Consider the following 22,781-nt stretch of genomic DNA (forward strand, 5'->3'; position numbering starts at 1 on the left):
GCCTGCCGTCCTGTACCTGTCGGACTCTGATCTGGTTACGAACCTCTGGCTGTCCTCGACCTGCCCTTTGCCTGCTCTAAGTGTTATAATAAATGATTTGAGAACAGAACAATCCGCCTCTTGTGTCTGCATCTGGGTAATATCCTGAGTCGTGATAGCCATATTTGACCAAAATCAGACAGCATTGTACTTTTAAACAGGTGAATGAGGAGAGTTGACTTAGCTAAACGAAGAGTTCATCATTACATAATGCTTATACATGCAATAAGCTAGTGATAATAATATTGAGTGAGCTAGCCTAGCAAGCAAGAATTTCACTGCACCTTTTACGCATGCTGTAAACTGTGTACAACACATACAATTGTATTAAATGTAATCTCCCAATTGGAAGTAAGAGAGGGTTATGTCTGGACCATTGCCTTCATATACTGTATTATCCACAACAGCCCCCAAGAGCAGGTGAAGGAAGGGCTCAAGTTTTGGGAATGGCATTAATGTGGTTATCGATTTTGGTTCATTCACAAGACCTAGGCAACCCGAAGAGTTCCTCATTACATAATGCTTATACATGCAATAAGCTAGTGATAATAATATTGAGTGAGCTAGCCTAGCAAGCAAGAATTTCACTGCACCTTTTACGCATGCTGTAAACTGTGAACAACAAATGCAATTTGATTTAATTTAATCTCCCAATGTATTCAACCTAATTTTAAAGCACATAGTAGAGAATGGCATTCAAGAAATTAATACAGAAATGTTGGATTTCTAAGCATCCATATCTTCTCTTGTCTAGCACTACTACAGAATGTCCCCATACATGAATTCTAAGCCTCCATCCTCTCTAACATTGCTGTCCCCAAAACAGCACCTACGGGGGAAGAGTTCCCCCTGCTGGCCTGTTGACATCACTTCAAGCAGATCAGAACATAGCCTACCACGCAGACATTTCACTGCACGTTTTATACATGCTGTAAACTGTGTAGAGCAAAAAAATGGATTTGATTTAATCTCCCAATGTATTCAACCTAATTTTAAAGCACATACAGTAAATGGTCAAAACTTTGGACACACCTACTCTTTCAAGGGTTTTTCATTATTTGACTATTTTCTACATTGTAGAATAATAGTGAATAAATCTAAACTACAAAATAACACATATTGAATCATGTAGTAACCCAAAAAGTGTTAAACAAATCAAAATATATTTCAGAATCTTCAAAGTAGCCACCCTTTGCCTTGATGACAGATTTGCACATTCTCTCAACCAGCTTTATAAGGTAGTCACATAGAAATGCATTTCAATTAACAGATGTGCCTTCATAAAAGTTAATTTGTGGAATTTCTTTCCTTCTTAATGTGTTTGAGACAATTAGTTGTGTTGTGACAAGGTAGGGGTGGTATACAGAAGATAAGCCTACTCGGTAAAATACCAAGTCCATATTATGGGAATGCTTGAATCAATGGAATATTAGCCACTTTCAATGTAACACACCAAAACAAAACGAACTATGCAAAACTTAGTATGGAAAACATTGGAGTAGGATTCTATTGCATTGGCAGGCAAGACTCAGGCCCATACTCTACACAAACTGGTGTGCCATAACCAGCTCAAATATGCAAAGAGAAACAACAGTCCATCATTCCTTTAAAACATGAAGGTCAGTCAATCTGGAACATTTCAAGAACTTTGAACGTATCTTCATGTGCAGTCGCAAAAACCATCAAACGCTATGATGAAACTAGCTCTCATGAGGACCGCAACAGGGAAGGAAGACCAAGAGATACCTCTGCTGCAGAGGATAAGTTCATTAGATTTACCAGCCTCAGAAATTGCAGCCGAAATAAATGCTTCACAGAGTTCAAGTAACAGATAAATCTCAAAATCAACTGTTCAGAGGAGACTGCGTGAATCAGGCCTTCGTGGTCGAATTGCTGCAAAGAAACCACTACTAAAGGACACCAATAATAAGAAGAGACTTGCTTGGGCCAAGAAACACGAGCAATGGACATTAGACCGGTGGAAATCTGTCCTTTGGTCTGATCTCAAAATTTGAGATTTTTGGTTCCAACTGCCATGTCTTTGTGAGACGCAGAGTAGGTAAACGTATTATCTCTGCATGTGTGGTTCCCACAGTGAAGCATGGAGGAGGAGGTGTGATGGTGTGGGGGTGCTTTGCTGGTGACACTGTCTGGACTTATTGAGAATTAAAGGCACACTTAACCAATATGGTTACCAAAGGATTCTGCAGCGATACGCCATCCCATCTGATTTGTGCTTAGCGGGACGATCATTTGTTTTTCAACAGGACAATTACCCAACACACCTCCAGGCTGTGTAAGGGCTATTTGACGAAGAAGGAGAGTGATGGAGTGCTGCATCAGATGACCTGGCCTCCACAATCAGCCGACCTCAACCCAATTGAGATGGTTTGGGATGAGTTGGACCGCAGAGTGAAGGAAAAGCAGCCAACAAGTGCTCAGTATATGTGGGAACTCCTTCAAGACTGTTGGAAAAGCATTCCAGGTGAAGCTGGTTGAGAGAATGCCAAGAGTGTGTAAAGCTGACATCAAGACAAAGGATGGCAACTGAAGAATCTGAAATATAAAATATATTTTGATTTGTTTAAAACTTTTTTGGTTACTACATGATTTCTTACATGTTGTTTTATAGTTTTGATGTCTTCACTATCATTCTTCAATGTAGAAAATAGTGAAAATAAAGAAAAACCCGTGAATGGGACAGTACGTGAATTTGTCCCAATACTTTTGGTCCCCTAAAATGGGACTATGTACAAAAAGTAGTGTAATTTCTAAACGGTTCACCCGATACGGATGAAACACTCACTAAGCCCTAAACGTCAACTAAATCTTGTAATAAATAATGTGGAAATTGAGCAAGTTGAGATGACTAAACTGCTTTGAGTAACCCTAGATTGTAAACTGTTACGGTCAAAAAATATTGATGCAGTAGTACAGTGCCTTGCAAAAGTATTCATCCCCCTATTAATTTCTTTAAAACAGGATATATGCTACATGTGCACCACCAAGTTAGAACAGTAGGCGAAATTAAGAGGTGAAAAAATATCAAATTATTAGGGTGAGGCACAATGAACGCCGTTTAGGCCTTTGCGTGTCAAAAAAGATACACGTCATGTAACACTATTTGAAACGTTAAATAAAACGTCAAATAACAAAATTCTATTATAGAATGTTGTTTGTTATGAATTTTCACGTGAAAGCCAAACGCCACCACTACTATCAGTAGCACTGTCAAAGCTGTACAAATGATGTGTTTACAATACCACGTTGGTGAAAATAGACCAAATTATTAGGGTGCGGCACATGGGCTACTAACAGCTTACTACACAACATACACTTAGTATCTTTTTTTTAATGTATTTTAATTTATTTTTCACCCCTTTTTTCTCCCAAATTTCGTGGTATCCAATTGGTAGTAGTTACAGTCTTGTCTCAGCGCTGCAACTCCCGTATGGTCTCGGGAGAGGTGAAGGTCGAGAGCCATGCGTCCTCCGAAACACAACCCAACTGCTTCTTGACACAATGCCCATCCAACCCGGAAGCCAGCCGCACCAATGTGTCAGAGGAAACATCGTACACCTGGCGAAAGTGTCAGCATGCACTGCGCCCGGCCCACCACAGGAGTCACTAGTGCTCGATGAGACAAAGATATCCCTGCCGGCCAAACCCTCCCTAACCCGGATGATGCTGGGCCAATTGTGCGCCGCCCCATGGGCCTCCCGGTCGCGGCCGGCTGCGACAGAGCCTGGACTCGAACCCAGAATCTCTAGTGGCACAGAGACCACTGCGCCACTCGGGAGGCCCTACACTTAGTATCTTAGCTACAGTATACATACAGAGCCTTGCAAAAGTATTCATCCCCTTGGCGTTTTTCCTATTTTGTTGCATTACAACCTGATAACCCAGGGAACACTCGAAAGGTGAGAGCCCGGTGGCAGAGCAGGGGAGGGTGTTGTGGGCGTATTCAACACACATGAGTTGCTGGCTCCAAGTGGTGGGGTTGGTGGAGACAAGGCAGCGAAGAGTCGTCTCCAGGTCTTGATTGGCTCGCTCTGACATGTCGTTGGACTGAGGGTGGGCTGGCCGACGACCCAATGAGTGTGCAGAATGCCTTACAGAACCGGGATGAGAACTGAGGACCCCAGTTGGAGACCATGTCCACCGGGAATCCATGGATCCGGAAGACGTGCTGCACCATGAGCTGGGCTGTCTCTTTGGCAGACGGTAGCTTGGGGAGAGGAATGAAATGGGCGGCTTTGGAAAACCGGTCCACTACAGTCAGGATGGTGGTGTTGCCATCAGATGGGGGAGACCCGTGACGAAGTCCAGGGATATGTGAGATCAGGGGCGGTGAGGAACAGGCAGTGGTTGAAAGAGACCAGCCGGAACTTTCCGAGAAGTCTTGTTCTGCGCACAGATCGTGCAGGCGGCGAAGAACGCGAAGGTGGCGTGACAGCGCGCCTGGCTTGATATTGTTGGATCCCGGTCAGTAGGAAATGGAGAAGTTAAACCGGGTGAAAAGCAGGGCCCACCTAGCTTGCCTGGAATTGAGAAGCTTGGCGTTGTGGAGATATTCCAGGTTCTTGTGATCCATCCACACAATGAACGGATGTTCCGCCCCCTCCAACCAGTGTCTCCACTCCTCCAAAGCCATCTTCACCGCGAGAAGCTCACGATTCCCCACATCTTAATTCCTCTCCATAGCGTTGAGGCGATGTGAGAAGACGCAGGGATGTAGCTTGAGGTCGAGGGCAGAACGCTGGAACAGGACAGCCCCCACTCCGACATCCGAAGCATCGGCCTTCACCATGAACTGACTGGATGGGTCAGGATGAACCAATATGGGAGCAGTGGTAAAGCGGTGCTTGAGGTCCTGGAACACCCAGTCAGCAGCTGGGGACCACGTGAATGGAACCTTGGGAGAGGTGAGTGCAGACTGCAGGGCGCCAGGGTGCTGTAACCCTTGATAAAGCTGCAATAAAAGTCGGCAAATCCCAAGAAACGTTGCAGCTGCACTCTGGATGTTGGCTGGGGCCAATCCCCCACCACTCTCACCTTCCCGGGATCCATCTGTACATTCCCTGCAGCGATGATGTAAACAAGGATGGGGATGGTAGAGCAATGGAATTCACATTTCTTCACAGTGATGTCATTGAGGCCCCGGTAGTCGATGCATGGGCACTGGGTTTTGTTCTTCAAAGAAGAACCCTGCGCTGGCGGGGGAGGCAGAAGGACGGATACACCCTGCAACTTAATTATGGGAGTGGGAGTGGTATTGTAGGTGACCCGGACTACAGAGCGCCCGTCCAGCATTCTAACGTCCATGGGAATGGACAGGGTCTGAGTGGGATGCCCGGCTCGGACGCCAGGGATGCGTCCAACAAACTCTCATCGGGGCCAGTTCGGAACTGTCAAGGCTCAGGAGAAGACCCAGATGCAGACAGTTTCGAAGTAACAAAGTTTATTACAAAAACAGGGGGGCAGGCAAACGACAGGACAGAGGTCAGTAATCCAGAGTAGAGCCCAAAAGGTACAGAACGGCAGGCAGGCTCAGGGTCAGGGCACGCAGAATGGTCAAAACAGGGAAAACTCGAAAACAATAACACGGGAAAAACACTGGTAGGCTTGACGAAACAAACAAACTGGCAACAGACAAACAGAGAACACAGGTATGGAGACAAGCACAAAGACAGGTGAAACAGATCAGGGTGTGAGACATATAACATCATACCGTTATACAAATGGATATACAGCATATCTACAATAACTTTCTTTTATCCAGGAATTCCAAGTCTTATGAAAGGACTGTGAGCTGCCACATTGGCCTACATAATACACACTTTTGTCTAATGTCATACAGGAATTGACCTCATTTATCCATTGAGAACTATTAGGGGGATCCCGATGATGCCACTTAAAAAGATCTATATATATGACTAAGCTAAATCAATTGCTTGTTTTTATTTTCTTGCCCACGACCACCCTGCCTTGTTCGGGGGACTAAACTACTATCGATTAAAAGTATTTCTTGTTTTTTGTCTCTTTTTCATATTGTCTTTCCATGTCTTTTTTCCCGTATTTCTTCTCCAATCATAGTAAAAACATACAGGTGTTTAATACATTGGACAGACTTTATAAATAAACATCCCACAATGTCAAGTAGGAGCTGTTCCTGGTCCCCCAGATTATACTCTACTCCTCATCCAGATCTCCTCACTCCCCTTCAGCCCACTGCCCCAGTGGGATTACCACACAAAAACAAGAAAAACATAAAACAGTAACCCTCACAAAGTACAAAAACACATTACAAATAAATTACACAAAGAAACAAAACTACAAGCATACATAAACTTAAAGTACAAACTGTCATGGGACTGATCAGAGACAAGTTTAATCTGCATCCCCTCTGATGATTAGATTAGGCTGCTCAATATTATAAATCCACTCTCGTTGGTTTCAGACAACAACGAAATCTGGACAATTTATACAAAATAAGTTTTTATTCACAATTTCAATATTCTTTTCTCATTGATTTTTGAAGTAGACAGGCAATACCTTTCAGTTCAATACAGGTACAAAAGGGAAATACAAAATATAAATAATAATTTATGAAAATAAAAAACAATAATATACAGATTTAAATATAATAAATAGACTAACAAGTGCCTACATGATTGTATTCATGCTTTATAAACTGGTAAGTGCGTAGCTTCTGAGATGAGTACGGATGATCAGTACATTTGTCCTGCAAGGATATCCAATCTTTGCAGATGACGTTTTGTCTCTTTCCTAATGAGCTCCCACGCCTCTGCACTGTAGTTCTGAAAAACATAGAAAATTTGAAATATTAGTTGGGTGAACTTTCTTGTCAACATAATGACCATATTGTCTTGAACAACAAATAAAGGACTGGTGCCGTATGTATGATGCTTCTCAGAGTAGGAGTGCTGATTTAGGATCAGTTTTGCCTTTTAGATCACTAGGACAGAGGAGACCTGAGAGAAGACCTGATACTAGATCAGCAGTTCTTCTCTGAGACACTTGATACATATGGCCCCAGAACCCTTTTTTTTATGAACACTGCTCCTGTTTAGGCTAGCCTAGTTTATATTCATTTGAAAACATCTATCAAACATGTTTCCATACGAAACCAAACTCACAATTTTTCTCAGAACTTTCCTATTCAACTTCCTGAAGTACCGTTTCAGTCTGCTCTCAGGTTTCATGGCAGGTGATACCTGTTGGACAAAATTAAACAAAACATTAGCGTCATACAGATGTACGATCTTCATTTGATCTGTTTTTTTTTCCTGAGAATTTTCCTGCACAGCAGGAAATGGAAACTTATAGTGCGTTCAAGGTTTAAAAAGGATTCTAAAGTTTGCAATTTCGACTTTAAAATATCGAACTTGATTTGCCGTAATGAAAAAATGCACCAAAGCCTACAAAAAATGTCTGTTAATTATAACCACAATAATTTACATTTCTCATTGATGCAGTATTATTTTTGTGATGTCGCAAACTGGCTCAAAATCTGTAATAACCTATATACATTACAACCTTATTCTAAAATGGATTAAAGAAAAAAAATCATCATCGATCTACACACAATACCCAATAATGACAATGCAAAAACAGAAATAACTTATTTACAAGTATTCAGACCCTTTAATATGAGACTCAAAATTGAGCTCTGGTGCATCCTGTTTCCATTGATCATCCTTGAGATGTTTCTACAACTTGATTGGAGTCCACTTGAGGTAAAATCAATTGCTTGGACATTATTTGGAAAGGCACACACCTGTCTATATAAGGTCCTAGAGTTGACAGTGCATGTCAGAGCAAAAACCAGGCCATGAGGTCAAAGAAATTGTCCGTAGAGCTCCGAGACAAGATTGTGTCGAGGAACAGATCTGGGAAAGGGTACCAAAACATTTCTGCTTGTAACCACCAAGACTCTTCCTAGAGTTGGCCACCTGGCCAAACTGTGCAATCGGGAGAGAAGCACCTTTGTCAGGGGGGTGACCAAGAGCCCAATGGTCACTCTGACAGAGCTCCAGATTTCCTCTTTGGAGATGGGAGAGCCTTCCTGAAGGACAACCATCTCAGCAGTACTCCACCAATCAGGCCTTTATGGTAGTGGCCAGACGGAAGCCACTCCTCAGTAAAAGGCACATGACAGCCCGCTTGGAGTTTGCCAAAAGGCACCTAAAGGACTCTCAGACCATGAGAAGCAAGATTCTCTGGTCTGATGAAACCAAGATTGAACTCTTTGGCCTGAATGCCAAGCAATACGTTTGGAGGAAACCTTGCACCATCCCTACGGTTAAGCATGGTGGTGGCAGCATCGTGCTGTGGGGATGTTTTTCAGTGGCAGGGACTGGGAGACTAGTCAGGATCGAGGGAAAGATGAACGGAGCAAAGTACAGAGAGATCCTTGATGAAAACCTGCTCCAGAGCACTCAGGACATCAGACTGGGGTTAAGGTTCACCTTCCAACAGGACAACAACCCTAAGCATACAGCCAAGACAATGCAAGAGTGGCTTTGGGACAAGTCTCTTCATGTCCTTGAATGGCCCAGCCAGAGCCCGGACTTGACCTGATCAAACATCTCTGGAGAGACCTGAAATAGCTGTGCCGTTCGCTCCTTACCTGACAGATCTTGAGAGGATCTGCAGAGAAGAATGGCAGAAACTTTCCAAATACAGGTGTGCCAAGCTTGTAGGTATCTAACCAACGTGCACAGTGTTGAAGAAACAAATGTTTATTCTTTAAACAGGGGCAGGCAAACGACAGGTCATGGCAGACAGGGGTCAATAATACAGAGAGGGTGTAAGACACCGGAACAGCAGGCAGACTCAGGATCAGGTCAGGCAGAGGTCGGTAATCCAGAGTAGTGAGGCAAAGGTACAGGACGGCAGGCAGGCTCAGGGCAGGCAGGAAAGGTCAAAACCAGGAAACCAGAGAACAGGGACTATAGAAAAGACAGGAGCAAGGGAAACCGCTGGTAGGTTTGAACGAACAAAACGAACTGGCACAGACAGAAAACACAGGTATAAGTACCCAGGGGATAATGGGGAGATGGGCAACACCTGGAGGGGGGTGGAGACGAGCACAAGGACAGGTGAAACAGATCAGGGTGTGACAGTAGCTTCATACCTAAGAAGATTCAAGGCTGTAATCACTGCCAAAGGTGCTTCAACAAAGTACTGAGTAAATGGTCTGAATACTTATGTAAAAGTGCTATTTAATTTTTTTATTGTGAACACCTTTGCATACATTTCTAAAACGGGGTTTTTGCTTTGTCATTATGGAGAATTGTGTAGATTGATGAGGGGAAACATGTATTTAATCAATTTTAGAATAAGGCTGTAACGTAACAAAATGTGGAAAAAGTCAAAGGGTTGAACACTTTCCGAATGCATTTTATACTTAGATTTTTTCACTTGTAGAGTTAGTAGGATACACATAAACCAGGGCTCTCTAATCCTGTTCCTGGAGAACTACCTTCCACACCTGATTAATTAGCCGGTTGATAAACTGAATCAGGTTAGTTACAACTGGGGTTGGAGCAAAAACCAACAGGAGGGTACCTCTTCATGAACGGAGTTGGAGAGCCCTGACCTAAACAGTGATACTTTAAAATAGACTTGTTACTTATGTAACAGATGTATAGCGTACTCTCCTTGCGTTGTGTTTTTTTCCTAATAAATCACATCAGCCAGTGGTCCCAGTTGAGCATCATTTATTCCTGTTGTTAAATGAGAAACAGCACGGTAGTTGTGCAGGGCTTAATGATACTGATGGCTGTCGATGGCAAAAGCCCTTGCATCACATTTTCATACTGGGTCACAAAATACAAAAATACAATACAAAATATAACATGTGTAAATACCTGTTGTTAAATGAGAAACAGCACGGTAGTTGTGCAGGGCTTAATGATACTGATGGCTGTCGATGGCAAAAGCTGTAGCATGAAGACAACTGTGTTAGCAGTGGGCTTATGTGACCATTACAACGATGTATGCTAGCTAACACTTATCTACAGCAATCATATGCCAAAGCACATTCCAGAAAGCCCCTCAATCCCTAACAGGTACCATATACTCACACATGTATAAATCCGTAACGTACAGCAAACTTGAACACATTGTAAAATATAAAATATAAAACAGTATTCAGAACGTGACCTACCCCTTGCATCACATTTTCATACTGGGAAGACCTGACGTTCGCGATCTCCCCCTATCTGCAAGCGGGGCCAATCACAACACACCTTATTGTCATCAGTTGAACCAACCAATACGAATGCTTGAACATTAAGTACACATTTCTTTAGAGGCAAGTGGAAACATAACCAACCCTGTTACACTTACACAGGAATTAAGGTTCTCAAATTGGCGTTCGAGAATGTTTAGGAAATCGTCCAGGTTTTTCTTGTCCCAGGTGACAGACTTCATATTCCCATCAAACAGTTTTATGATTTGATAGATGGTCTCATTCAGGAACCTGACTTTGTCCTCAAACTACACAGGATGATATAATTTTTTTAATTAGAAACAGTATAGGCTTCCGTTATGGCATCAATATTACATTGGGTCAAGACCACTATACCAAAGCATATCAGAACATGATAAATCACAATTTGAGTCTTTACCTCGGCATCATCTATGTGTCTGTAAAGTGATGTTGGAAAAAGGACAGGGGCATTCTGCTTTGTGATATCTCCTCCCTGGAAATCAATCAATATAGTATGTCAAGTCACGTGTCAAATACTTAAAGAGCAATCAAGACTGACATAAAGTATAGCTTATACTGCAAGTACAGTAGGCCTAATGTAGACAGCCTCTCTTGATCTCTCTGTCATTATAGCCTTAGCGCCCTTTTACAATGTATATTCGAATATAGGCTAACAGTTTTCTAACACAGAGGCTATATGAAACATATTACTATTTTACTTGGTTGATTGTTTTGCTCTCCTTAATACATGCATTCAGTCTCCTCTTACAGTGTGCTGATAACTCACCATCTGGTCCAGCTGGGAAAGGTATTCGGAGCTCAAGTGACCGAAGTGGTGTCGGATCCACTCACAGCAATGACACACGCTCTGCATACTGCAAAGAATAAGAAAAAGACACGTCCAACTCTGCATTGTATACATTCTAAATAGTAGTTTGTTTTGCTTTTAGTTTTCCAGATGAGTTTGAACATCTTGGCTGTGTTAAGTAGTTTTACTGTGTAGTTAGGAAAGGGAAAACTGTATGGAGAATTTCCCCCGATCAACCTACCGGAGGCGGGGACTTTCATTTTCCAGACTACAACATGCAGCAATAAGAATTACATGCCTCCTCCGTCTTCTGGACCAACAAATCCCAGTAAATCTATACATATTCTCCTTGAAATCATCTTTGAATTATAGTAGAACCACAATATAAGATTATTAAATGTACATATCGGCTAGGCTATTAGCGGGAATAGGCTAATCGCGAGCATTGCTTTCAACCGCTAATAACTTCGCCTGAACGATAAAAAAAAAAAGGCTGATAACAAAATCGTCGAAGTCGAAATAAAACCCACAGTTCTTAAGAAATGTGGCCATATAAAACATTAATTTAGTGGGTTTCTTTCAAAGTTAGTCCGACACACTGTTCCGCAGTCCTCTGCTGTTGCGGTACAACTGAAAAGTGAATGGGAGACGTCAGCGCCCTACCCCCATCACTCAACTTTAATTTTCACAATGACGTAACCAACTTTCACCCTACAGTTGTCTGCTGGTGATGCAATGTTGACAAGCAACGACTACATGATTTGTTGGAACTTTCTATTTGTCGTTTTCTTTACAACTGTAAATATCATATACTGTAGGGAAGTGGTCACCAAAACTGTCTGCACGGTCCTGGAGACCAGCAGGAGGAGGTGCAGGCTTTTGTTCCAACCCAGTACGAACACACCTGTTCCATCAGGGTCTTGATAAGATGTCATAGATGGTTTCATCCTGAAATGTCATATTGTAGGCTAAAATATGAGATGTAGCCTAATTAATCTGTTGGGCTCGCATTTGTTCATAAAGCGTCTCAGAGTAGGGGTGCTGATCGAGGATCAGGACCCCCTCTGTTCATTCATTATAATCTAAAAGGCAAAACTGATCCTAGATCAGCACTCCTGAGATGCTTTATGAATATGGGTCTTGGTGTTATTTAATATAGCCTTAATAAGCCCTATGTTTAAAATACATTTTATCTATTGGAGACCAGCCATGAGGATGAATCATAGGAGTGACACTTGAAATGTGATACCAAAGAGTCAGAGAGCAATATTTCCCATCACATACAGTACCAGTCAAAAGGTTGGACACACCTACTCATTCAAGGGTTTTTCTTTATTTTTACTCTATTCTACATTGTAGAATAATACTGAACACATCAAAACTATGAAATATTTTATATCATGTAGTAATCAAAAAAATTTAAACAAATCTTCAAAGTAGCCACCCTTTGCCTTGATGACAGCTTTGCACACTCTTGGCATTCTCTCATCCAGCTTCACGATGTTGTCTCCTGGAATGCATTTCAATTAACAGGTGTGCCTTGTTAAAAGTCCACTGTTGGAATATATTCCCTTCTTAATGCGTTTGAGCCAATCCGTAGTGTTGTGACAAGGTAGGGGTGGTATACAGATGATAGCCCTATTTGTTTAAAGACCAAGTCCATATTATGGAAAGAACAGCTAAAATAAGCAAAGAGAAATGACAGTCCATCATTACTTTAAGACATGAAGGTGAGTCAATCTGAAAAATGTCAAGAACTTTGTAAGTTTCTTCAAGTGCACTCGCAAAAACCATCAAGCGCTATGATGAAACTGCCTCCCCTGAGGACATCCACAGGAAAAGAACACCCACAGATTCCTCTGCTGCAGAGAATAAGTTCATTAGAGTTACCAGCCTCAGAGATTGCAGCCCAAATAAATGGAGATCAAGTAATAGACACATTTCAACATCAACTGTTCAGAGGAGACTGTGAATCAGGCCTTCATGGTCAAATTGCTGCAAAGAAACCACTACTAAAGGACACCAATATGAAAAAAAGACTTGCTTAGGCCAAGAAACACAAGCAATGGATATTAGACCAGTGGAAATCTGTCCTTTGGTCTGATGGGTAAAAATGTGAGATTTTTGGTTCCAATCACTGTGTCTTTCTGAGACACGTCTTTGTGAGGAGAAGGGATGATCTCTGCATGTCTGGTTCCCACCATGAGGCATGTAGGAGGAGGTGTGATGGTGTGGGGGTGCTTTGCTGATGGCACTGTCTGTGATTTATTAAGTATTCAAGATACACTTAACCAGCATGGCTATCACAGCATTCTGCAGCGATACACCATCCCATCTGGTTTGTGCTTAGTGGGACTATCATTTGTTTTTCAACAGGACAATTACTCAACACACCTTCAAGCTGTGTAAGGGCTATTTGACCAAGAAGGAGAGTGATGGAGTGCTGATTCAGATGACCTGGCCTCCACAATCACCCGACCTCAACCCAGTTGGTTTGGGATGAGTTGGACCTCAGAGAGAAGTAAAAGCAGGCAACAAGAGCTCAGCATATGTGGGAAATCTTTCAAGACTGTTGGAAAAGCATTCCAGGTGAAGCTGGTTGAGAGAATGCCAAGAGTGTGCAAAGCTTTGAAATCTCAACTATATCATACAGTTGATGTCGGAAGTTTACATTAAAACTTGTTTTTCAACCAATCCACACATGTATTGTTAACAAACTATAGTTTTGGCAAGTCGGTTAGGACATCTTCTTTGTGCATGACACAAGTCATTTTTCCAACAATTGTTTACAGACAGATTATTTCACTTATTTCACTCACATACATTTGATACTGCCATCCCACATTGTTTATGATAATGTATAACACTCCAAAATATACCGTAACCCTAAAGATCTTTATTTATTAAATGCATTTAAGTTGTATCATTGTATCAGAATTCCAGTGGGTCAGAAGTTTACATACACTAAATTGACTGTGCCTATAAACAGCTTGTAAAATTCCAGAAAATTATGTCATTGCTTTAGAAGCTTCAGATAGGCTAATTGACATAATTTGAGTCAATTGGAGGTGTACCTGTGTGTGTATTTCAAGGCCTTCCTTCAAACTCAGTGCTCTTTTTTTGACATCATGGGAAAATCAAAAGAAATCAACCAAGACCGCAGAAAATAAATTGTAGACCTCCATGAAGTCTGGTTCATCCTTGGGAGCAATTTCCAAACGCCTGAAGGTACCACGTTCATCTGTACAAACAATAGTACACAAGTATACACACCATCATACCGCTCAGGAAGGAGACACGTTCTGTCTACTAGAGATGAACGTACTTTGGTGCGAAAAGTGCAAATCAATCCCAGAACAACAGCAAAGGACCTTGTGAAGATGCTGGAGGAAACAGATACTAAAATATCTATATCCACAGTAAAACGAGTCCTATATCGATATAACCTGAAAGGCCGCTCAGCAAGGAAGAAGCCACTGCTCCATAAAAATGCCAGCCTACGATTTGCAACTGCACATGTGGACAAAGATCGTACTTTTTGGAGAAATGTCCTCTGTTCTGATGAAACAGAAATAGAACTGTTTGGCCATAATGACCATCGTTATGTTTGGAGGAAAAAGGGGGAGGCTTGCAAGGTGAAGAACACCATCCCAACCGTGAAGCACGGGGGTAGCCGCATCATGTTGTGGGGGTGCTTTGCTGTAGGCGCGCCTGCGGAACCCCTAGCCAACAGCCAATGGCATCGCACGGCGCGAAATACAAAACCAACTAAAATACCACAATTCAATTTTCTCAAACAATCAACTATTTTACACCATTTTAAAGACAAGACTCTCGTTAATCTAACCACATTGTCCGATTTCAAAAAGGCTTTACAGCGAAAGCAAAACATTAGATTATGTCAGGAGAGTACCCTGCCAAAAATAATCACACAGCCATTTTCAAAGCAAGCATATATGTCACAAAAACCAAAACCACAGCTAAATGCAGCACTAACCTTTGATGATCTTCATCAGATGACACTCCTAGGACATTATGTTATACAATACATGCATGTTTTGTTCAATCAAGTTCATATTTATATCAAAAACCAGCTTTTTACATTAGCATGTGATGTTCAGAACTAGCATACCCACCGCAAACCTCCGGTGAATTTACTAAATTACTCATGATTAACGTTCACAAAAAACACAACAATTATTTTAAGAATTATAGATACAGAACTCCTTTATGCAATCGCGGTGTCAGATTTTAAAATAGCTTTTCGGCGAAAGCACATTTTGCAATATTCTGAGTACATAGCCCGGCCATCATGGCTAGCTAATTTGACACCCACCAAGTTTGGCCCTCATCAAACTCAGATTTACTATAAGAAAAATTGGATTACCTTTGCTGTTCTTCGTCAGAATGCACTCCCAGGACTTCTACTTCAACAACAAATGTTGTTTTGGTTCCAAATAATCCATAGTTATATCCAAATAGCTCCGTTTTGTTCGCGCGTTGAGGTCACTATCCGAAGGGTGACGCGCTAGCACATTTCGTGACAAAAATTTCAAAATATTCCATTACCGTACTTCGAAGCATGTCAAACGCTGTTTAAAATCAATTTTTATGCTATTTTTCTCGTAAAATAGCGATAATATTCCAACCGGGCGACGTTGTATTCATTCAAAGGCTGAAAGAAAAAAATGGAGTAGTCTTGTGGACGCGCATCTCCAGTGTCACTGTTCCCAGCCTGACCACTAACAAATACTCCTGCTGTTCTTAGCCCAGAGTCTGCAGACACCCCATTACACTTTCTGGTGCCTTCTGAGAGCCAATGGAAGCCTTAGAAAATGTCACGTTACAGCACAGATGCAGTATTTTCGATAGAGATGCTACAGAAGGACAATAAATTGTCAGACAGGGCACTTCCTGTCTGGAATCTTCTCAGGTATTGGCCTGCCATATGAGTTCTGTTATACTCACAGACACCATTCAAACGGTTTTTGAAACGTTAGAGTGTTTTCTATCCAAATCTACTAATTATATGCATATTCTAGTTTCTGGGCAGGAGTAGTAACCAGATTAAATCGGGTACGTTTTTTATCCGGCCGTGAAAATACTGCCCCCTATCCCAAACAGGTTAAGGACAACAAAGTCAAGGTATTTGAGTGGCCATCACAAAGCCCTGACCTCAATCCCATAGAACATTTGTGGGCAGAACTGAAAAAAACGTGTGCAAGCAAGGAGGCCTACAAACCTGACTCAGATACACCAGCTCTGTCAGGAGGAATGGGTCAAAATTCACCCAACTTATTGTGGGAAGCTTGTGGAAGGCTACCCGAAACGTTTGACCTAAGTTAAACAATTTAAAGGCAATGCTACCAAATACTAATTGAGTGTAAACTTCTGACCCACTGGGAATGTGATGAAAGAAATAAAAGCCTAAATAAATAATTCTCTCTACTATTATTCTGACATTTCACATTCTTAAAATAAATTGGTGATCCTCACTGACCTAAAACAGGGAATTTTTACTCGGAGTAAATGTCAGGAATTGTGAAAACTGAGTTTAAATGTATTTGGCTAACGTGTATGTAAACTTCCGACTTCAACTGTATATTTTGATTTGTTGAACACTTTTTTACTTACTACATGACGCCATATGTGTTATTTCATAGTTTTGATGTCTCCACTATTATTCTACAATGTAGAAAATAGTCAAAATAAATAAAACCGTTGAATAAGTAGGCGTGTACAAACTTTTGACTGGTACTGTATACAGTGGGAAGAAAAAGTATGTGAAACCTTTAGAATTACCTGGATTTTTGCATAAATTGGTCATAACATGTTATCTGATCAACACAGTCTTCTTAAACTAATAACACACAAACAATTATAATTCTTCATGTCTTTATTGAACACACTGTGTAAACATTCACAGTGCAGTTTAGAAAAAGTATGTGAACCCTTGTATTTAATAACAGGTTGACCCTCCTTTGGTAACAATAACCTCAACCAAATGTTTTCTGTAGTTGCGGATCAGACCTGCTCAACGGTCAGGTGGAATTTTGGACCATTCCTCTTTACAAAACTGTTTCAGTTCCACAATATTATTGGGATGTCTGGTGTGAACCGCTCTCTTGAGGTCATGCCACAGCATCTCAATCAGGTTGAGGTCAGGACTGACTGGTCCACTCCTGAAGGCATATTTATCCTGTTCAAGCCATTCTGTTGTTGATTTACTTCTGTCGTTTTGGTTGTTGTCCTGTTGCATCACCTAACTTCTGTTGAGCTTCAAATGACAGACACATAGCCTTACATTCTCCTGCAAAATGTCTTAATAAACGTGGGAATTCATTTTTCCGTCGATGATAGCAAGCTGTTCAGGCCCTGAGGCAGCAAAGCAGCCCCAAACCATGATGCTCCCTCCACCATAGTTTACAGTTGGCATGAGGTTTTGAGGCTGGTGTGCTGTGCCTTTTTTTCTCCACACATAGTGTTGTGTATTCTTTCCAAACAACACAACTTTAGTTTCATCTGTCCACAGAATATTTAGCCAGTAGCGCTGTGAAACATCCAGGTGCTCATTTGCGAACTTCAGATGTATAGCAATGATTTTTTGGACAACAGGGGCTTCTTCAATGGTGTCCTCCCATGAACACCATTCTAGTTTAGTGTTTTACGTATCATAGACTCGTCAACAGAGATGTTAGCATGTTCCAGAGATTCCTGTAAGTCTATAGCTGACACTAGGTTTCTTCTTAACCTCATTGAGCATTCTGTACTGTGCTCTTGCAGTCATCTTTGTGGGATTGCCACTCCTAAGGAGAGTAGCAAAAATGCTGACATTTCTCCATTTATAGACAATTTGTCTTTCCGTGGACTGACTTTTAGAGATACTTTTGTAACCCTTTCCAGCTTTAAGCACCAGCTGTCAGAGCAGCTCACAGATTACTGCACCTGTACATAGCCCATCTGTAAATAGCGCATCCAACTACATCATTCCCATACTGTTATTTTATTTTTTTGCTCCTTTGCACACCAGTATCTCTACTTGCACATTCATCTTCTACACATCTATCACTCCAGTGTTTAATTGCTAGTTTGTAATTATTTCACCACTATGGCCTATTTATTGCCTTACCTCCCTTATCTAACCTCATTTGCACACATTGTATATATACTTTTTTTATTGTGTTATTGACTGTATGTTTGTTTATTCCATGTGTAACTGTGTTTTGTTGTTTGTGTTGCATTGCTTTGCTTCATCTTGGCCAGGTCGCAGTTGTAAATGAAAAATTGTTCTCAACTGGCCTACCTGGTTAAATAAAGGTGAAATAAAAAATGAAAAAATGAAAAAATAAATGATACAAGGCAACAATTCTTAATCTTAGGTCTTCTGACATATCTCTTGTTAGAGGCATTGTTCACATCAGGCAATGCTTCTTGTGAATAGCAAACTCAAATTTTGTGTGTTTTTTATGGGCAAGGGCAGCTCTAACCAAAATCTCCAATCTCCACTCCAGGTTAGTTGACTCCTGACTCCAAATAGCTTTTGGAGGTCATTAGCCTAGGGGTTCACATACTTTTTCCAACTTACATTGTGAATGTTTATATTGTGTATTCAATATAGACAAGAAAAATACAATTTGTGTGTTATTAGTTTAAGAACATCGTTTGTCTATTGTTGTGACTTAGATGAAGATCAGATCAAATTGTATGTCAAATGTATGCAGAAATCCAGTTAATTCCAAAGGGTTCACATACTTTTTCTCGCCACTGTATATATATTACGGACTTCGACATTGCTCATCCTAATATTTCCATATTTAAATGTCCATTATTTTACTCTTAGATTTGTTTGTCTTGTTGTGTATTGTTAGATATTACTGCACTGGTAGCGCTAGTAACACAAGCATTTTCCTACTGCCACTATAACATCTGCTAAATATGTGTTTGAGACAAATTACATTTGATTTGATGAAAAGAGATTTCAGCTGTGGAGGCCACATTTATTTAATTAAAATATATTTCATCATTACAATAACAAACTATCTCGAATCATGTTGCAATAATATATACAGTAAGCAATGGCCTTCATAAATACAAAAATAAATGTATGAAAACATTGTTACATTGTGTATAGTCTAAATCAATCACATAATTATTCAGTATAAAAAAAATATTTTACTCCACAGGGTTGAGTACTACACAATACATTAACACGTTCAAAAACAAATAAATAACCATATACATAAATATTTGAATAAATAGATATATAAATAAATATGGTCTCCAGAGACTTCATGACCATGGGATGCCAAAAAACAACAAAAAGGCATCAGGGAATTAAATGAAACATAGCAGCTTATGAAATGTTGAAAAGATGACAACAGCTCCACGACCAGGAACATGGGAATAAAAATGACCTTATAGCCTACCATTTTCTGAAGCATTGTTATGGTGTTGTTGCTGAACATGCTTGGAGACGGAGGTGGAGTCCTCATCCAAGTGTATCCGATGGTTTCATTCCAGTTGCAAATCGTCTGCACGAAGCACATCCAAAGGCTGATTGAGCCCATTTTAGCGTCGGTCTACCCATAGTTCTCGGTCAGTCTGCAATCAATGGTGGTGAACTTCCCGAAAGATAGACTACTTTGTATAATTTTGACCAAAAAAGTTTTCCCCAAAGGATAAAGAGATAGTGTTCTTCCTGATCGATCCCCTTACCAAATTCCCGAGTTCTGCCATGCTCCAACCTGTGTCGATCATTTATACAAAGATTTTGCACAGTGTTCCAAAAGTGAAAGGTGGAAGTCCCTGTACACTTTCACACCTGAGAGTGTTGTTTCACGTCTGGAGAAAATACACGGGAAAGGACATGTGCATCTCTCGAAGAATTGTTACGTTCTTGATTTATTTGCTCTTTTATCATGAAATATTGGCCTATCAACCAGGGGAAAAAAACGATATAAAATAATAGACATTTTAGTCAGACTATGGCCTAAATAAATATCACCATATTGAACAAAATTGAGTTTGGTCTTTCACTTTGAAAACAATAGTATTTTATATTGTCTTTGCAAATGCAACACCTTTTCAGTTTCACACAGAAACTATGGTGTCAACTAAGTTGTAACCACTTTCTAAAGGGTAATTGTGGTTTGTGGACCCCAACTGCCTATTTAAAGATACAGATCAACCTTGTATGGGTTCTATCTACTACACACTCAACATGACTTTATTTCGTTTTAGAAACGGGTTTGGGGGGGTCTGAAATATTTTGGTAGGCCCCCTCCTATATGCTCCCAGTTTTCAGAATAAGACTTTGGTAGCCTATGCAATGCACAGGCAGTACAGTCCTTGGCAATACTGCTTAAATTGAAGCCTATATTGCGGGTTATTTTGAATCTGGGCGTACAGGCATGTGTGTGTAAACTACAGGTCTATTACGTAGATCATCTGTCAATGTATTCCATATTCATGTGTTTTTATTGGACTTATAAATAAATATTGTATTTATTTATCCAGATATGTGAGTTGATGGGACCTCTGCATCTATTATCTTTCCACTATAGAGATTGAAGATAAATAATAAATCAAAATAAAGCCCACCTCCCAGAGTTCCTGTTACCCGTATGTGGGTCATTGAAGAGTGATAGCATGGTTAGCAATTGCTATGCTCCATTGAGACACCATTCAGAATTTGGAGTGATAATTATTATATATTTTTTTACTTTTATTTAACTAGGCAAGACAGTTAAGAACAAATGGTCTACAAACAGTGGGTTAACTGCCTTGTTCAAGGGCAGAACAGCAGATTTTTACCTTGTCAGCTAAGGGATTTGATCTAGCAACCTTTCGGTTACTGGCCCAACACTCTAACCACTAGGCTACCATGTTGCATGAATTGAATTGAATTGAATTTATTTGGGGTAAGAGACATATACAACAAAATGTACAATGTGGACCCAGAGAATATCAATTGAAAGTATTAATTAAAACGCTTGTTTCCAAAGTGGTCCTCGATGGTAAAAACAATAACACATATAATGATTAAAAGACAAGACAAAATTACAAACAACCATAAATACATTAATTTATATTGACATCGTAAAGAGTGGCTCTATTCACTGCACTTCTCCATAACCTTAAAAATCAACCATATTAATTTCACATTAAAACAATCTGTTAATTAATCAACCATATTAATTTCACATTAAAACAATCGTTAATTGCACATCATACCGATCCTTCAAATAAATACACCTGACCAGCAGTAGGGGCAGTGGAGTAGTTTCCCTTACTTAGACAACCTTGTCCAAATGAAAACCTTTGCCTGCTTTTTAAAGCTATTTTTACTTCTTCTTTATTTGATCTCCAAGGAATTCCATAGACAAATGCCTATATGGAAAAACGTGCTCCTCGCAGTACTGTTTACTCTTGGGATTTTACAAGACATAACACTTGCTCTGGTATTGTGACTGCGTTGGTTATAGGCCATATCAACTTGGTTTTTCATGTAACCTGGGGCACGATCATTTAAGATGTCAAACATATGATTAAGTTTAAGTTGGTTCACTCTGGACTCCAAAGGCAACAAGCCCACCTCCCGGAATTCCTGTACCCCTATGTGGGTCCTAGGGGTGAAATTTCGCATATAACTAATAACATTATTTTGAATGACCTTCATTATCTTTTTCATATTTTTTGATAGCCCACTATACCAAGCAGAACAGGCATAATCAAAATGACACTGGATCAAGGTTGAGACAAGCACTTTCTTAACTTTAATGTTAAAATATCTAGTGTTACAATGTAAAAATGTCAATTTGTTCACCATTTTAGAAATAATTTTAGCAGCAATCAGGTTTCCAGAAAGGGAAAAGGATCTAGGAACACATGAAGATAAGATACACCTGTTTTAGATTCAATCTCCTGGCCTGCACAGTTTTCCATTATCTCGTCAGGCCTAAACAATCTACGTTTTGTTCCAAACAAAATCGATTCAGTTTTTCCCAAATGTAGTGACATTTTGTTGTCAGTCAACTAATCTCTAACAAAATACAATTCCTTACTCAGGGTCTTCTCTATGCAAACTGTATCCTTCCCTGATACCAGTATGGCTGAATCATCAGCATAAAGCAAGAGTTTGCACTTTACTTTATCTGGCATATCATTAATGTATATAGGAAATGAGAGAGGCCCTAAAATTGCTCCCTGTGGTACTCCATAGGATATTTCTTTGACCTCTGACAAAACATCACCAACATTGCATACTTGTGTTCTGTTGGTCAGATAATACCTAAACCAATTCACTGCTACATAATTTAGACCCATGCATTTCAATTTCATAAGGAGAATATCATGGTCCACAGTGTTTCATTTCAAGGTTGCATCACACCACAGAATTTTACAAAATTGCTAGCACAATTTCAACCAATATAAGGCTTGATTGTCTTTATTTAAATATTATAGCCTACATGGCAATTATTTGCAACACGGATAAATAACATAAACATTGGTAGCCTATGCAGTGCACAGGCAGTATAGACCTTGGCAATACTGCTTACCTTGGCGGGTGCTTTTTGATCTGGGCCTATAGGCATGTGTGCGTAAAATATAGGCATGTCAGTTAGATCATCTGTCAAATAATTCCATCTTCGTGTGTTTTTATTGGACATTTATTGGACTTTTATCCAGATATAT

At 40.3% G+C, this 22,781-nt stretch overlaps 1 protein-coding gene across 3 annotated transcripts; it reads right to left on the reverse strand.

Annotated features, from left to right (window-relative positions):
• Positions 1-5,553: 5,553 nt before the first annotated feature.
• Positions 5,554-11,721, reverse strand: LOC106607463 (interferon a3). Of its 3 annotated transcripts, XR_006770253.1 has the most exons (7): positions 11,329-11,721; positions 11,067-11,154; positions 10,698-10,772; positions 10,417-10,566; positions 10,235-10,289; positions 7,200-7,277; positions 6,836-6,860 (listed from the first exon to the last, which is right to left on the reverse strand). XR_006770253.1 is itself a non-coding variant. In XM_014204440.2 (5 exons), the coding sequence occupies exons 1-5, from the start codon at positions 11,199-11,201 to the stop codon at positions 6,771-6,773; spliced, it is 528 nt and encodes a 175-aa protein (XP_014059915.1). In that variant the 5' UTR covers positions 11,202-11,295; the 3' UTR covers positions 5,554-6,770. The 3 variants fall into 3 exon arrangements, 2 of the variants coding, with proteins under 2 accessions (XP_014059915.1, XP_014059914.1); XM_014204440.2 differs by lacking the exons at positions 10,235-10,289; positions 11,329-11,721 and having other exon boundaries at positions 5,554-6,860; positions 11,067-11,295; XM_014204439.2 differs by lacking the exons at positions 6,836-6,860; positions 7,200-7,277 and having other exon boundaries at positions 10,284-10,566.
• Positions 11,722-22,781: the final 11,060 nt, after the last annotated feature.

This window comes from Salmo salar, chromosome ssa06, assembly GCF_905237065.1.
Source record: "Salmo salar chromosome ssa06, Ssal_v3.1, whole genome shotgun sequence".
NCBI lineage: Eukaryota > Metazoa > Chordata > Actinopteri > Salmoniformes > Salmonidae > Salmo > Salmo salar.

Excerpts from the sequence above, each read along its gene's own strand:
- LOC106607463 (XM_014204440.2), bottom strand. The coding sequence starts at position 11,201 with ATGTATACAATGCAGAGTTGGACGTGTCTTTTTCTTATTCTTTGCAGT. Across the intron at positions 10,773-11,066 it reads TTTCCCAGCTGGACCAGATG|GGAGGAGATATCACAAAGCA; the intron begins GTGAGTTATCAG and ends ATTGATTTCCAG. Across the intron at positions 6,861-7,199 it reads GGAAAGTTCTGAGAAAAATT|AACTACAGTGCAGAGGCGTG; the intron begins GTGAGTTTGGTT and ends TATGTTTTTCAG.